We start from the raw sequence: 16,444 nt of genomic DNA, 5'->3' as shown, positions 1-16,444 counted from the left end.
ACAAATTTATGTTTTCCAGAAATATCATGTGGAAGACCAAAAACATCGAGTACCGCAAAAATTATTTCAGGAAGTTCATACCAATTCGGAGAACAGTTGACGATACTTTGCGAAGACAAAAGCATCGTCGATACCGAGTGTCAAGCCAATGGAAAATGGACAACATTTATTGATTGCTGAATTGTTTAGATATTTGAAAATAAAAAGTTATATTTACACTAAAGAAAACTAAAAAAAAAAATCAAATTGCTTTATTTGTATATTCATTCAAAAGTATTTAACTATACACTTAAAATAAATCGCAGATTTCTGTGAAATTTCACAGAAATCTCAACAGCAGAACTGTTCGGTGAATAATTTTACAGATTTTCGGTGGTTTTGACAGTTGAACAAAGGAAAAATCGCAGAAAATTCGGTGAAATAATTACCGAACAGTTCTACTATTAGATTTCAGTGAATTGAAGCAAAATTCACCGAAATCTGTGAAATGATTTAAGTGTGATGATTTCGAAATGATGATGTGATATCTTCTTCTTCTTATTGGCATTACATCCCCCCTGGGTTATTGCCGCCTGAATACTGCTATTCATTAAGAACTTCCACATTTATTAACTGCGAGGTTTCTAAAACAAATTAATACCATTTTTGCATTCGTATATCATGAGGTTAACACGATGATACTTTTATGCCCAGGGAAGTCGAGACAATTGTCAATCCGAAAATTTCCTAGATCGGACCGGGAATCGAACCCAGTTACCCTCAACATGGTCAAAATTATCATACAAAGTACTGAGACGTTGAGCTAAAAATGATTGAACTGAAAAAAAAAGTCGGTTTTTACTCAAGGGATACGTTCCATGTAAATCAAAACCACGTGAATTCCAAAAACCACAAAAACTCTAAAATCCGCGTGAAATAAAAACCGCGTAAAAATGACTTCATCAAGAATCAATTTTTCACGGTTTTTATGGGGTTTTCGATCTTTTTTAAAAATCGCTCTAAGAAAACTTTTATGAAAATTCGCGTAAAAAATGCGTAAGTCGTGACCTCAGTGTAAATAAAATGGTTTCGTTGGACCAAGTTGTCACCACGGAGAACATCAAAACTCTTCCTAGAAGAAATAAGTGATGCTCAGCTGGTAGACGAATTACGAAGAATGATGATGCCTTGGTACAAAAGGTGAAATTTATAACGACTGAAAGGAATGTATCGGGACTGTCGATTATACACAACTTTAGTGGTCAATTTATTTTATAAATTCAATGTTCAATGCGATGTTTGAATGGTTTGGTGAAGACTAACTTATTCGTTATTTTTCGAATCTTAAACATTCACTCACTCACAGTATCACACATTCACATATTCGCTTAATCTTCTTTTCTCATCTACTCACAAACTGATTATCTTATACATTCACTTATATAACCTCTAACTCTTTCACTTTTTCATTCATTCACTCAGTCACTAACTTACACACATATTGGCCCGTTATCTCATTAGTTAACTCCCTTGCCCACTATTATACTTTTGCATTTGCTCACTCACCCACTGAATCACTTATTTACCTACCCACTCACAATCTCGCATACTCACTTTGTCACTAACGCAATCACTTTCTCACCTATTGATTAATTCGTTTGTTTTTTTATTCTTACTCAAATAATCATTAATTTGTTCTCTCGTGGAAGTGAAGTGAGTAATCTCACTCATTCACTCACTTACTCACGTATTCATTTGCTCACTCAACCAATGAGTCCCTCATGCATTCACACGCTTACTACCTTACTTATTAATTAACTTGTCCTTTTATTAGCTCAATCATTCCTTTCAATCGTTCATTTTTTTTTTTGCACTCAAAAGCTTTCCTTATCATCTGTCTTGGTCTGTCTTGGTACAGTGATCATCACGTCACTATCCAAGCCGTTCCTGGGTGGACGTTAGGCAGAATAACAGCGATTTCAACTATGTTTGTTCTCTCATATGGCCCTCTGCTAATCCTCAGTTTCTATTCATTTCACACTCGCCGCTCGCTTGCGGTGTCAATCGAATCTGTATCTTCATTACTTTCATCTACTCCCTTTCGTTTTGAGTAGTATAATTATCACCGAAAAAAGCCAATAAATTAATTTCGACAAAGCCCATTGAGCCGAATGGCCATTACGCCGAACGAGAACTGGGGAGAGGGAAGTGAGTAGTGCAAAGGAGAACGGAAGAAGAAAAAAGGAAAAAGGAAGAAGAAGTAAGAAGGAAAAACGAAGAAGGAAGAAGAAAGAAAGATGAAGGAAGAAGGAACAAGAAAGAAGAAGGAAGAAGGAAGAAGAAAGAAAGATGAAAAATGAAGGAAGACGGGAGAAAGAAGGAAGAAAATGGATGAAAGGAGAAAGAAGAAGGAAAAAAAATAAGGTAGAAGGAAGAGGGAAAAAGAAAGAAGGAAGAAAGAAGAAGGAAGAAGGAAAAAGAAAGAAGGAAGCAGAAAGAAGAAAAAAGGATAAAGGAAGAAGGAAAAACAAAGTAGGAAGAAGGAGGAAGAAAAAAGGAAGGAAGAAGAAAAAAGGAAGAAGGAACAAGGAAGAAGAAAAAGAATGAAGGAAGACGGGAGAAAGAAGGAAGAAAATGGAAGAAAGAAGAAGGAATAAGAAATAAGGTAGAAGGAAGAGGGAAAAAGGAAGAAGGAAGAAGGAAAAAGAAAGAAGAAAAAAAGAAAAAGAAAGAAAAAAGAAGACAGAAAAAAGGAGGAAGAAGGAAGAAGAAAGAAAGAATACGGGGAAATTAAGAAAACGGAAGAAAGAAGAAAGAAGAAGGAAGAAATAAGAAGGAGGGAGAAAGGAAGAAGGAAGAAATATGAAAGAAGAAAGATGAAAGAAGACAGAAGAAAGAAATAATCAGGAAATGAGAAGAAGAAGCAGGAATAATGAGGAAGGAAGAAGACAGATAGAAGAAAGAAGATGCAAGAAGGAAGAAGGGGTGTGATGAAGAAAGAACTTCCCATTTTTCAATTTTGCTAATTTGCTAATTCGGCCTAACTGCCATTCGGCCTACTGACCATTCGGCCAAATGTCCTTCGGCCTAATGGCCTGACACCTTATGTGTACTGGGGTCGCTTTTTACGCGAAGTTCAAAAAGCAACTCGCCATCCAATCCAACAGAAAGCCAGAAAGCAGCCTACATGAAGACTTGAGTTCATTAATCCTATTTTTTGTCGAACTGCCGGTCGATTACTGACGTTTTTTTTTTTCAACCAAAGATTCTGGCCATCGGCATTCTTCATGGGGAAGGAATATTTGACCTACCCAGTTCGAGTACGATAGTAATTTTGATAATCTATTCTGTTTTCATTAGTATTAAAAATCCAGGCATTATGAAGGGATATGAAGCATTCGAATAACTTGGGGGTTTCAAATAATATGGGAGTATTAAAAATTGTATGATCTGCGGAATCAGAAGTATCTGAAGAAGTTTTAAAAAGACTAGTTCGTGACACTGACCTGAATCGGAAGGATCTAGGTGAGCACAGGAAACTGAAAAAAATAAATTCCAGGGAATCCTTTGAATGATAATTTCACCGTCTCTATTTGTTCCTATAAAACAGCGTAATTAGAATCTACCAGGTGTTCAGGGTTGATAGAGAAAAAAAAACACTTGAGAAACGGTTTGATAAGCATTTATACCGTTTTGACTCAAATCCCGAACATATTCCGAACACCGACGTTAAAGCACACTTAAACTGAAATTCCCAACAGTTTTACGTATGGGGAATCTAGATAACAAACGAATTCAATATCCTGTGAAAAGAAATACACGAATAAAGTTAAAATGGCCATTTATAAACGAGTGTTCGGAATATGCGTCATGTTCGGGATTTGAGTCGAAACGGTATATAATGCATAAGTTGTCCCGGATTGATCCAAGAATAATCTGGTCACTTTATTTTATGACTTTTTGCAAATTAACCCGAATGACTCGCGAAGCTTCACGAACATTTTTCGGGGTTCGTTTTTTTTTTGTTTTCTCTGCGAGGCAAAAAAAATGTTCGCGAGTATTTGACATTGCCTACTTCTCGTTTTGTGAGTAAGGGGCACGCCAGAGTAAACGCGACGAGCGATGCGACGCGACTCACGTAAAAGAATAACAATAATTATCAACAGGCTGTCAAATTGCACTGTCGCGTCGCATCGCTCGTCGCGTTTACTCTGGCTTGCCCCATTTTCACCACTGCTTGCTGGTAGTTTAGTAAGCGAATATACATTTACTCAACTTGCAGTGAGGTATAATTTGCTGGAAATGATCCAGCATTTTGTATTGCTGGGAGGCAAGGGGGCCTCCTTAGTCGTGGGGTAAGATGCGCGACTGCAAAGCTGACCATGCTGAGAGTGGCTGGGTTTGATTCCAGGTATGGGCTAGGAAATTTTCTTGACTTCCCATGAAAGTATTAGCCTTATGATATCCAGCTTTCCACCCTTGGTAATGGCGGCTTTTCGGTGTGTAAAATCAATCGATCACTGTACTGTTTGACACTAGCTGGAGGAAAGCCCACTGGTGTTCCTGGGGGGAAGGGAAAAAGGAAAAGATATTTTAGTTACTAGATAAAGATTGTCGCTGTCGTCGCTGTCCGGAACATCTTTTGCTGGCGAGGATAGGGGAGCTAAATGTCAAAGAAGGAAAATCCATACGATTTGACAGGTATGTACCACACATGTTTCGGACAGCAGAACAAAGGGAACCGAAGCGACAATCTTTATCTAGTAACTAAAATATCTTTGAAAAAGGCCTTTTCGCCAGTGAGTTTTCCTCCAGCTAGTGTCAAACAGTACAGTGATCGATTGATTTTTACATACCGATAAGCCGCCTTTACCGAGCGTGGAAAGCTGGATACAAATGAAAAAATAGTACCCTGACTTAGGAACCTCGCAGTAAATAACTGTGGAAGAGCCTCATTAACACTAAGCGGCAATGTCCCAGTGAGGGATGTAATGCCAATGAAGAAAAGAAGAGAGGGAGGCCAAATAGAAATTCGGTGAGTTCGAATTCTGAAAACTCATATGTGAAAATGTACATTATGATATCGATATCTATTTGAAAATTGTAGGTAACCACTTTCCCTTCGATGGGACTCGAACACACGACCCTCAGTACGCTTGACTGGTGCTTTAACCAACTACGCTAGAAAAACCTCCGTCGGCCTTCGCAACTTAGCGGCTACTGAATGAGCTCGAGATTCGCAAATTGGACGCATAGTCGAATTACTCACAATCCATTTGTCAAGCCGACACTTCCACATGTGTATAATACACGTTCACTTTAGAGGAGCGTGAGTATTCAGAACGTCAAGTGTATTAGTATTCTCGAATAGGTTTTTGCCATAACTTATAAGGTTTTTTCGTTGCGTTTATCTACATGGTACACACTTAGATTAATTTTCTGAGTTCGGTAAACAAAAATACCGAAAAAATCCTGTAAATATTATTTTTACAGACTTTTCGGTAAGTTAGCATTATTTTACCGAAGATCAGTAAATATTACCGAAGTTGCGGTTCTGACAGTGTCAATATCGAAATTGCTGTCAGAAAATCACCGAAACATCAGCAAATACCCCGAATTCTGTAATGACGGATACCGGACGGAGTGAACAAGGCATTAATTACCGAGAATTCTGTAAACTAGCACGCCGTCCGGCACGCTTGGACGTGGAAAGTCCAAGCTGCGAAAAACAGTTTCAACTTTTGTTCTGTGCTGTATGCTGAAACAATTCCACATTGCACGCATTGAGTCAATTCAGGTAATTAAAAATCTTCCCTGTATATGGTGCGAGTATGAATTGTTTATTATTTTGCAGGCATTATTTGCATCAGTATAACAGCACGGTTGACACATGTAATCCAACATTGCTGGAAAATGTCTTCTACGGAAGTTTTTGACTTTGTGGTCTGGATGCATCTACCCGGACGGTTCGAGAATACCAACCGAAACTTCTTCGACTTCGAAAGTTTTTCCCGATTTGTATATCCGTTTTGTGAAAATAAATGAATTTATCTCTTATGTTTTTGTTTTCATTACCAACAAAATATCTAACCAAAACAGAAATGAACAAAATATTCATCATAACCGACCATTTCGGTAACGATGAAAAATTTACCGAACTGCTCGGTAATTTTGACATATCATGGGATGAACCAGGTTACCGATCGTTCTGTAGTTTCGTTATTTACCGAACAAGTTACCGAACGTTCAGCTGTTGAGAATTCGGTAAACGAATTACCGAAGTCGGTAATTTATTCTAAGTGTGTACTGTTATAAAGTTATGGGTATACTGTACTACTGGTTGTAGTTTTCCGTGTGGAGAGATGTGTTCATGGTTAAAAGGAGATGAGAAATGATTTTTATTTTATGTGTGTTGTCCAATTGGAATATCTTCTAAGGGCATCTTTACTAATGTTACAGTTCTAGTTACACTATCTCCTTGATTTACAAATTTTAAAATTATCAAAAATATAAAACGGGGAATGTAATCTTCAGTAGCAGTTACAAACCTACACACTCAGTTTTCATTTCTGCAGCTCGGCAAAAATCCGCACAGCCGTGCGCCAGCAAAATAAAAAACTGATATTCCGGCAAAAAAGTCATTTGTTAGCTGATTTTCGGCAAATTATTTGCTGACTTTCAGCAACTTTGACAGAAATCTCGGCAAAAAACATGTTTGCTGGGGCACGGCTGTGCGAATTTCGGTAAAAGTTGACCATTTTGCTGAGATCCCGGTAAAAAAAATTAAGTGTGTACATATGTGTTATACTGAAAAACGAAAATATGACCTTCCGATGCTAATTCAAATGTCAAACTGTTGTGATGTTAATGAAACTAATTTTTTTGAAGCTGATGGAATGATCTACTTTTGTTTTGAACAAAATATAACTCTAGTAAATTCTTTTTGCAAATTCGTGCAGTATTCCAGTTAAAAATTTTCTATCGAGACTGTTCGAATTTTTAAAACTACAACTTCTGTTGAAGATAGAATTTTCACAGTTTCAGTTTCATTTCCTAACTCTCATACAGTTTATAACTCCACTAAAGATGCCCTAATCCACCAAAAATACTTTGACGCAGTCATTGGTGTTGTTTGTTTAGACTATGGTGAATGATATCTGAGTTGTATGGTCCATTCGGAAAGTGACTTTCAAGCGCGGCGGTAGTTACCGTTATTGTTGGTTGAAAAACTTGCGGTTCGATAAATCAAAATCAAATTTTTCGTATTAAATCGGATAGTGAGAAGAATAAAATAGTAGAGCAAAAGAAAACCAGTGCGGTGTAATAATTTAGTGAAAGGTTTAACCCGCGTGCAGTTAAAACCGGACGCCATATTGGTGAAAAAAGTGAAGTGAGGTTATGGAGGGAAAGAAGATCCTCCGGATCCCGGAGGTGACGCTGCAAGAATAAAAATGGAGCCAAACAACGAATGAAGTTCGAATACGCAATTAGTGATGAAGCGCCATATCGGGTGTACTTCGAAATGCGAGGAGGAGCGCAAGCAGGAAGAATAAACAAATTTTCACTAGGATCGAAGCTACGGGCGGCGCAAAGGTACAAGAACCACATAATCGACATGAAGCAGATTGGACGTAACAAAATCATGGTAATCTTCAACAGTTACATCAGAGCAAATTCTATCGTCGAAGATATTAACAACGAGAACGGCATGTACACAGCGTACATTCCAAAACACGTTGTTAGCATATCAGGAGTCATCACAGGAATCCCGACAGATATCTCCACGGAAGAAATATTCATGGACCTGGAAAGTGAGACACCCGTTCTGGAGGTTTACAGGCTGACCTGTTATGTTAATGGGGAGAAAATACCGTCGAACAGAGTATCCGTTACATTTCGGTCAAAAAGACTGCCGGATAGGGTACGACTATTCTATTGTCAGACCAAAGTACTATCGTTCGTGCAGAAGGTGGTTTTCTGTGGCAAGTGTTTAAGATACAACCACAAAGCGGAAAATTGTAAGAGTTTCAGGAGATGTCAGACGTGTGGTGATCGTCACGATGACGAGAACTATGACAATTGTCAAGAACGCAATAAGTGTCTACACTGCAAAAAACACACCCCACCGGCAGCTTGGACTGCCCAGAGCGAATGCGACAGGAACAAATAAAATCGATAATGGCGAAGAAAAACTACACGTACGTTGAAGCAAGAGAGATGGTGTCCTTCACCTCGAATAACATCTTTGAACCTCTGAACTCACTTCAAGATATGCCTACACTCGCGGAAACACTAGCAGAAGGCAGCAACCTGCAGTCGGAATGGCAGCAAACAAACAAACCAAGAGTACCTATTACACCGGCGGTAAAGCTGTACGCTGAAAAAAAGAAAAAAACTCAAAACAAACGGAAGCGATCAACGAACGCGGAGTTACCAGAAAATGAAGCACAACCAGAATCGTCGAGTGGGACACAGATGGATGGAGTAGCATTACAAAATCCATACAAAGTACACGAGATGGAGAGATGGAAGAACAAAATGCAACAGGAAGCCAACAAGATGATTGAATCAAGTGTAACAAACAAATACCAACACAAAGCAATGAGCTGGTCAGTGATGGAAACTTAAGCAGTGAAATAAAAGAAAAAGTGAAACAAGCGGTGCAAAAACATTTTAAACTGAATCAAACGATTATATAAAGTGACAAAAAAGAAGTAAAAAGTGAAAATGAGATCAACCAGTGAAAACGAAAACAAACAAAAAGCAACAGTGGAAGGAAATATAAAAATAATACAGTGTAATATCCAAAGTTTAAGTAAACATAAAGAAGAATTACAAAGAGTGTTGGTCGGAGAAAAATATTCAGTAGCAATATTAACAGAAACGTGGTCTCAGGAATTGTACGAGGAGACGGCTCGATACAGGATTTCCGGATACCATAACGTTTTACAATCAAGAGAAAACAACTATGGAGGAACAGCTGTTTATCTGAAAAACAATTTCAACTACAGTAGAGTTCCAATTGAGAACTTGACGGAATGCACCCAAGCGGTAGCAGTTGCCATCCCGAGTAAGGATCTCGTAGTGGCAGCGGTTTACATCACACCAGCAGCAACGAGTCAGGATTTTGAAGAAGACGTAATCAAAGTGTTCGAGGCTCTCAAGGATTTCAAAAACGTAATCATCGGCGGAGATTGGAACGCGCACCACGTGACGTGGGGAACGATTGCAGCGATAGAAAGGGGCACATTTTCGTAGAGCTGGTCAACCAATATGACCTGCTAATTCTTAACGACGGACAAAAACATTTGTGCCAATACAACTAAACAAAAGGAGTACAGCAATAGATGTATCGTTGTGCACCAGTAATTTGTATGGAGAGTTCGATTGGAAAGTGCTGGATTTCGGAATTGGCAGTCATCATATGGCAATACAAATCACTGATAAAGAAAAGCAGTCAAAGGAAGAAAAATGGATTTATAACAGGAAAAAAATAAACTCAAAACTCGCAATGCTAGGAAATGACAAAATACACTCATGGGAGGAATTAACCGAAGAAATGAAGAAGATCTATAAAACAGCAAAACAACGGGACACTAAAACGCCTAAGTACTGGTGGTCCACAGAAGTGGAAGATGGAAACGAAAACAGAAGCAAGGAGGAGTTCAACAAAATAGGTAGTGTAAGAAACTTAATCGAATTTAAAAAGCAGCAGCAAAGTTCCAAAGGCGGAAAAAGATTGAAAAAGAAACCAAGTGGAAGGAATTCATCGATGAAATAAACCCAATGAATAGCTCCAAACAGCTTTGGCAAAGTATCGGCAGACTAACAGGTAAAACTTTTAGGAGAAAAGAAAATAATCCCCTTTTGGACGATAAGAAGATAGCAGAAAAATTCTTGGATCTACATTTTGGAAGGAACAGCCCTGTGGACATGATTGACTTCGGTGGATCATTTGCAAGTTACGATATTCTTGATCAAGAAAAATGGAATAGGATAGTAGGGGATAAAAAACCGAACTCGGCACCTGGCGTGGATAGAATTACCTACGGAATGCTGAAGCAGTTGCAACCCGGTGTTGTGCAGCAACTATTGAAGGATTTTAACGGACAATGGCGTAGGAGTTTCCCTGGAGATTCGCTGAAAACGATAAAGGTGGTCGCAATACCTAAAGCCGGGAAGGATCAAAGTAAACTGGAAGGTAAACGTCCGATTTCACTGGTTCCAACTTGTACCAAAGTTGTGAATACAGCCGTATTGGAAAAATTAAAAGAAGCCTTGGAGGCAGGCAATCTTCCCACAAGAACGTTCGGTTTCAGAAAAGAACTATCCACGAATACGTGTGTGATTTATGTAGTCGACAAAATAATGGCGAATAAAAGGGAAGGATACATATCGAGCATAATATATGTGGATCTAAGTAACGCCTTTTGCAACGTAAAAGTAGATACTTTGAAGCAAGCATTGTCAGATAAAAGAATACCACCACAGAGTTGATTTGCTGGATCATAAATTTCCTAACTATGCAAAAAATAGTTCTTCTACAAATAAGGAAAAACTTGTAAGAGTCGTCAGTGAAGGTCTTCCACAAGGGGATGTTCTATCCCCCACTCTCTTCAACGTATATACTGCTCCTTTGCATGAAATCCAGATCGATGACGTAGAGCTGGTGCAATATGCCGACGACTTCGGCATCATAGTCACAGCGAAAACAGTAGAAAGGCTGCGAATAATCGGACAAGACTATCTGGACCATTTCGTAGAATCAGCAGCGAAGCTCAACTTGTCAATAAACCCAGCAAAAACTAAATCCATACTATTTCAAGCCAGTAATAAAACACTGGACTATAAGATAGAGGGAACAAACATAGAAACTGTTAGGTCACATGACTATCTGGGCATGGCACTAGATAGATCTTTAAACTTTGGGAGACACACTAAGGAATTAAAAGGAAAGGTCAATGAGAGGCTCAACATGATCAAGGTCATCAGCGGAGTAAAGACTGGAGGGCACCCGGAGACAATGCTGAACGTACACAAAGCGCTTGTTCGAGGAACGCTGGAATACGGCTCTACGGTGTACAGCAATGCTGCAAAAACAAACCTAAATAAGCTAGCTGTTATCAACAATCAGAGTCTACGAAAAGCCACAGGATGTACCAAAAGTACTCCCTTAAATACTCTGTTAGCAATATCTGGCTTAGAATCCATGCCAATAAGACAGGAATATATAACAGGAAAAGAGATCGCACGTAACATCGCACAAAGAACGGCGGTAGGAGAACAGCTAATCGGAACAACCATAGATAACAGATCGGACACGAAAAGATAAGTTACATGGAAACAGTTTTTCTTAACCACTTTGAAGTATTCGATGCTATAATGACAATCAGGAAGAACTGCGTGAAGTACCCGGATATAATAATCCGACCGACATTGGATGGACTGGTCAAATCCAAAGGAAACACGAACCCAAAACACCTAAAACAACTAGTTCTGTTTGCATTTAACGGCACCTACAAAGGACGCAGAAGAGTCTTCACGGACGCCTCGAAGACAGGGCATTTATGTGGAGTTGGAGTTTTTATTGAAGGATCAAATAAAAGAGTCTCCGTTCGACTTGCTAATGAAATTAGCATCACAGGAGCAGAGCTTGCAGCAATTAAAATAGCTATGGAAATTATTTCTAAAGAACAATTGACGGGTTCTGTAATATACACGGACTCGCGATCGGCTTGCGAACTTCTGGAAGCAGCGAGAGACCAACAGGAACGAGAAGAATTATTAGATGAAGTGTTAACAATGGCAGCAGAGTGGGAGTTTCGATGCAGTGGATACCGAGCCACATAGGAGTGAATGGTAACGATATCGCAGATCAACTGGCAAAGGAAGGTATTACGAACGATCAGCCAATACTAGATAATATAATATCATACAAGGATGTATACTGTATACTGAAACGCCGAAAGTCACTGAAAATCGACGAATGGTACAAGGACTATGCTATTGAAAAGGGACAAAAATTCTTCCAAATTCAACCAGATTTCAGATCTAAACCATGGTTTGTTGGTCTGAAGCTAGACGGGAAACAAGTTCGATTACTAAATCGACTGATGGCCGGTCATGACTGGTCAAAAGTCTGGAGACACAAAATGAAATTAATAGACAACCCAACCTGCGAAACATGCAATCAGATTGAAACAGCAGAACACTTAATTCTGCACTGTGAAAAATACCGGAACGTACGCGTAAGATACTCATTACAACAATACAACAACCTGATAGAAATATTTAAAACGAACAGTGTAAACGAATATCAGAAAATCTTGGATTTTGTAAAGGATGCAGCTTTGGATTTATAAGAACCCTCAGCTGTGGTCAGGCGACCGAAGACAAGCAACAGGGCATATAGTCTTGGCAACTGGCCCTTATTACTGGCAAGTAAAACTTGCCTCCCAGAATGAAGAAGAAGAAGAAGAAGAGTTGTATGGTCCTACAAAATGTAACATGAACAAAAGAACATAATTTTAAATTAAATACTGGAATTATGGAACCGATATCAGAGAATTACAACGGCCTACGATGTCGTTTATGTTTCCATACCGGAACGAATGCACAGCTCATCGAAGTGTTCAATAAAAGTAACGACTTATCCAAACGGGTCATCAGTGCTCTTGGAGTAAAGGTATAAATATCTTTTAAATGTAAGTTCAAAACTATAATCAATTGCTATATTTTTAGATAAATCGAAGTGAAAAGTTAGCTCGAATATGCACAGTATGCGAAACTTTAATCGATATAATACAAAGCTTTCAGGCTGTCTGCAAGCAGACTAATCAATTACACCACAGTCATGCAGATTTTCTACTGTATGATGTCTTTTGGGACAATGAAGAACAGGATGCTGTTAGAGTGACAGAGAAGATGATTCTTACCCATAGATCGGAGGTAGATAAGATTTTAGGCAAAGCAACAATAGCTCCGTTAAAAACAGAGCTTGGAGCAATACCACAGATTATAACATCACCAGCCGAGTCATCTATCGTAGCAGTAGCAGCTAGAGAGGAACCATTGATTGATATCCCTCCAATCACTGAAATTGTTTTTACCGACCCAGCAATCAAAAATGAACCGCATTGCGATTCTGAAATAAAAATTCAGTCCGAATCAGAAGATATGATAACGAGCGAAAATGAGAGTGATGTTCATTCAGAAATAGATAACATTTTCCCAGAAAACGAGAAGAAAAAGGTATGTTATTGTAATAATTATTGTACCCTAATCCGGGGGAACTTTGATCGCCGCGGTAACAATGATCAGGGTAACCATTATCAAGGAATGAATAAATGATTATTTTCTGTTATTACAGTTAGTTATCTTAATCTTGACTAAATTTGCTGCTGAATGATGATGAATTAGCATTAATTTTTCGCCAAAATTTAAAAAATAAAATCGATGATAATTTTTGAATTCACAGTAAGCTGCCAAAAAAGCACTTAAAACAAATATAATAGCAAAAAAATAAGATTGTACCTTTTAGTGTGCGATAAGTAATCTTATTTTCTTGGTTCTTATTTTTTTAAATTTATTTTTATTATAATAATTCCACTAGCAGTGATGATGCCTTTCTCGAAACTATCGAGGCACATCGCCTTAGGATTCGAAATACCAAAATACTCGATTAAAAAAGATTTTTTAAATAGTAATAAACTAATGTAAATAATTATCATTTTCCCACATGTTATGTTAGCACAGAAAACGAGGAAAACAATCTAAGATATCCAAACCCACTAATCATGAAAACAGAAATAAAAGAAAGGTATATCTGTGGCAGTATTTTTTAGCCAAGATATAATTGAATAATAATACTTCTTTTAGGTATCCATGCGGAAAGTCAGAAAAAGTATCGAACCCATTGATGACGACCAGAGTGCAAGCGAATATGAACCTAAAATCCCCGGCAAACGTGGGCCAAGACGCAAGAAGATCCGAAAATCGGATCCCAGTGTATGTGATATTTGCGGACAGACGGTGGCACATTTTATAAAGGAATCACACCATAATCAGCATCTTGGGGTGCGTCCGTACAAATGTGATCACGAAGGATGCGGTCGTACCTATTATTCGCAGAATGATTTAAGAACGCACAGTAAACGACACCAAATTACCTATCATGTGTGTGAAATATGTGGACGCAATATTAAAGGAGTTGAATGGTTTCGAAGACACGTTAAGACTCATACCGAAGGTCCTCAGTTTACCTGTGAGGTATGTGGCAGTAAATTTCGAAGAAAAGCTCAACTGCAAACGCACATGGTTACTCATACAGGTAAGGTAAACCTGACAAGGTAATACCGCAGACAAACAGACTCTTTGTTGGCACCATCGTACTAAACGTTATTTCGTGCATCATGCAAGAAAGATGATTATAAGGCAAGTTGGATCTTTCACGAAATTTTTCTAGCTGTTTTTTCTGTTCTGTTTGTCTGCGGTAATACGAAGACCTAAAAGTGTCAATTAGAAAATCTTTGACTCGACAAATTTGCTTTTGATTACATTTGATTGATGATTGTGTATAAATACCTTTCGGATGTGCAATATCTCGGTTAAATGTGTCGAGATTCTCTAGTCCAACGTATATTTGATTTTCTTTTAATTCTTTATAGAAATCTACCAAAAACTGTATAAAAACATGACATGTACAATATTCCTTTATTATTAACATATCAATTTCTGGATACTCGGGTACTTTTCTCGGATTTTCACGTTGTAAAAATCATGCCCAAATCAATGCCCATCCCCATACAGGTATTCGAATACTTTGTCGGGCGCATAATGGTTAAAAAGCACAACAATTATAATGACCGGGATGTTGATTTTCGGACTTCAAAACTTACATATTTATATACCTACTAATGAAATCAAATCTATTTTTAGGTTTAACTCCACATGAGTGCGAAATATGTGGTAAAAGATTCGCACTAAAGTACAATTTGGAAGCACACGTCAAACGCCATAAAAAGAAGGAAACACCAGGACAAGAAGCACAAACAGTCCAGAAAGATGCATCGGAAAAGCGGACCTGGAAGAACTATGTGCGTTCGGAGAACTCCGATACGAAGCATCATGTCACTTGCGAAACCTGCGGAAAATCTATCCACAAGCGAGAAATTGAAGGTCACGTAAATAAACACATGGACCGGCGTCCGTATTCGTGCGATTTTCCCGGTTGCACGTTGGCTTTCTACGGACTCAGGGGTATTAAAGAACACAAAATGGTTGTTCATTCGGACAAAGTTTTACGGTACGACTGCAGCATCTGCAATCGGTCAATCAAGGGTGCAGGCACCTTCAAGAGACATGTCATGATGCACAATTCGGATATGAAAGTAGAATGCCAACATTGTGGAAAAAAATTTACTTCGAAGTAAGTATATTCAGGTGGTCAAAAAACCGTATATCGAAACCAAATAACACAATGCCATTTTTAATCAACAGAAGTTATCTAAAAGCTCACGAACAAAAACATTCCGGCGAACGTCCTTATGTGTGCGATCTGTGTGGACGCTCGTTTGCCATGAAGCCATGCTGGAAGATGCACATGAAAACCGTACATAATGAAGATCATCGTGAACCTACACGTGTTCGGAAACGACAAACGGAAAACTTATCTGACCCGCCTAAAATAGTTGATAGTGAAAGGCCGAACGAAAAATCTACATCTGCAGCTACAGTGTCGTTGGAAACTCAAAGTGTACATGATCAACAATACCCTTGCCAGCAGCCACTAACGGAACCACAACTAAAGGAACTTCCAGTAACACTACGAGTGCCATTGATTGTAACACATATTTCAAATTATCAAACACCAGAAACGGTACGAGAAGACTACTCATTTTGAACAGCTGCTGTGTGAAAAGTTTAACTTTGAGAAAATAAAGTAGTTAAGTAGTGAGTTGAGACTAGAACTATTTATATTTATAAATAAATGTTACACAAACGTATCGATCCGCCTAGTTTGAATACAGCCTTCGTTGTCCCAAACAATATCTTTTGAGTGTAATGACCGATCAGTGTATGAAAAATGTTTAACATTTAAAAGTATACACATGCTGCGCATACTGATTGGCTGTACGAACTGTAGACTATAATAAGAATTGAAAAAAATGAATCCGAATCTAATAGAAAGACCGAACTAGTTCGACATTGAATTGTTTAAACACATTTAATATGACGTTTTTTATTAATCTTGCGTTTATTTGGAAGACTCATTTGCCGTGAGGCGTTACGGAGCCGAAATCAAGATTAATACAGTTCTTGATTCCATTTAATATGACGATAAATGGGTTACATTGAAATACCTAGCCTTACAATGAAATGGAAACGCTAATATCATCTTCCAAACCTAGACGTACATGTTCATGATAGATTTAGAGGCGGAAGTATCGATTTGATAGTTCCGTTA

The 16,444-nt window shown here is 38.3% G+C and overlaps 2 protein-coding genes across 4 annotated transcripts in view; both read left to right on the top strand.

Annotated features, from left to right (window-relative positions):
- LOC134205570 (sushi, von Willebrand factor type A, EGF and pentraxin domain-containing protein 1-like) overlaps positions 1–218 on the top strand; it is a 31,285-nt gene extending 31,067 nt beyond the window's left edge. For both annotated transcript variants that reach the window (XM_062680918.1, XM_062680917.1), the window contains exon 9: positions 20–218. In XM_062680918.1, coding sequence (XP_062536902.1) covers positions 20–180 — 161 coding nt within the window. In that variant the 3' untranslated portion in view covers positions 181–218. The remainder of the gene's footprint in view (positions 1–19) is intronic.
- Positions 219–7,079: 6,861 nt separating this feature from the next.
- On the top strand, positions 7,080–15,904 carry LOC134208834 (zinc finger protein 57-like). Of its 2 annotated transcripts, XM_062684780.1 has the most exons (7): positions 7,080–7,152; positions 12,474–12,664; positions 12,721–13,230; positions 13,730–13,798; positions 13,858–14,308; positions 14,917–15,406; positions 15,478–15,904. In XM_062684780.1, exons 2-7 carry the CDS (start codon positions 12,527–12,529, stop codon positions 15,878–15,880), a joined length of 2,061 nt encoding a protein of 686 aa, XP_062540764.1. In that variant the 5' UTR covers positions 7,080–7,152; positions 12,474–12,526; the 3' UTR covers positions 15,881–15,904. The 2 variants fall into 2 exon arrangements, with proteins under 2 accessions (XP_062540764.1, XP_062540769.1); XM_062684785.1 differs by lacking the exons at positions 7,080–7,152; positions 13,730–13,798 and having other exon boundaries at positions 12,463–12,664.
- Positions 15,905–16,444: the final 540 nt, after the last annotated feature.

Source organism: Armigeres subalbatus, chromosome 1, assembly GCF_024139115.2.
Source record: "Armigeres subalbatus isolate Guangzhou_Male chromosome 1, GZ_Asu_2, whole genome shotgun sequence".
In the NCBI taxonomy this organism is placed as follows: Eukaryota; Metazoa; Arthropoda; class Insecta; order Diptera; family Culicidae; genus Armigeres; species Armigeres subalbatus.
This window is presented reverse-complemented; position numbering and strand designations above follow the sequence as displayed.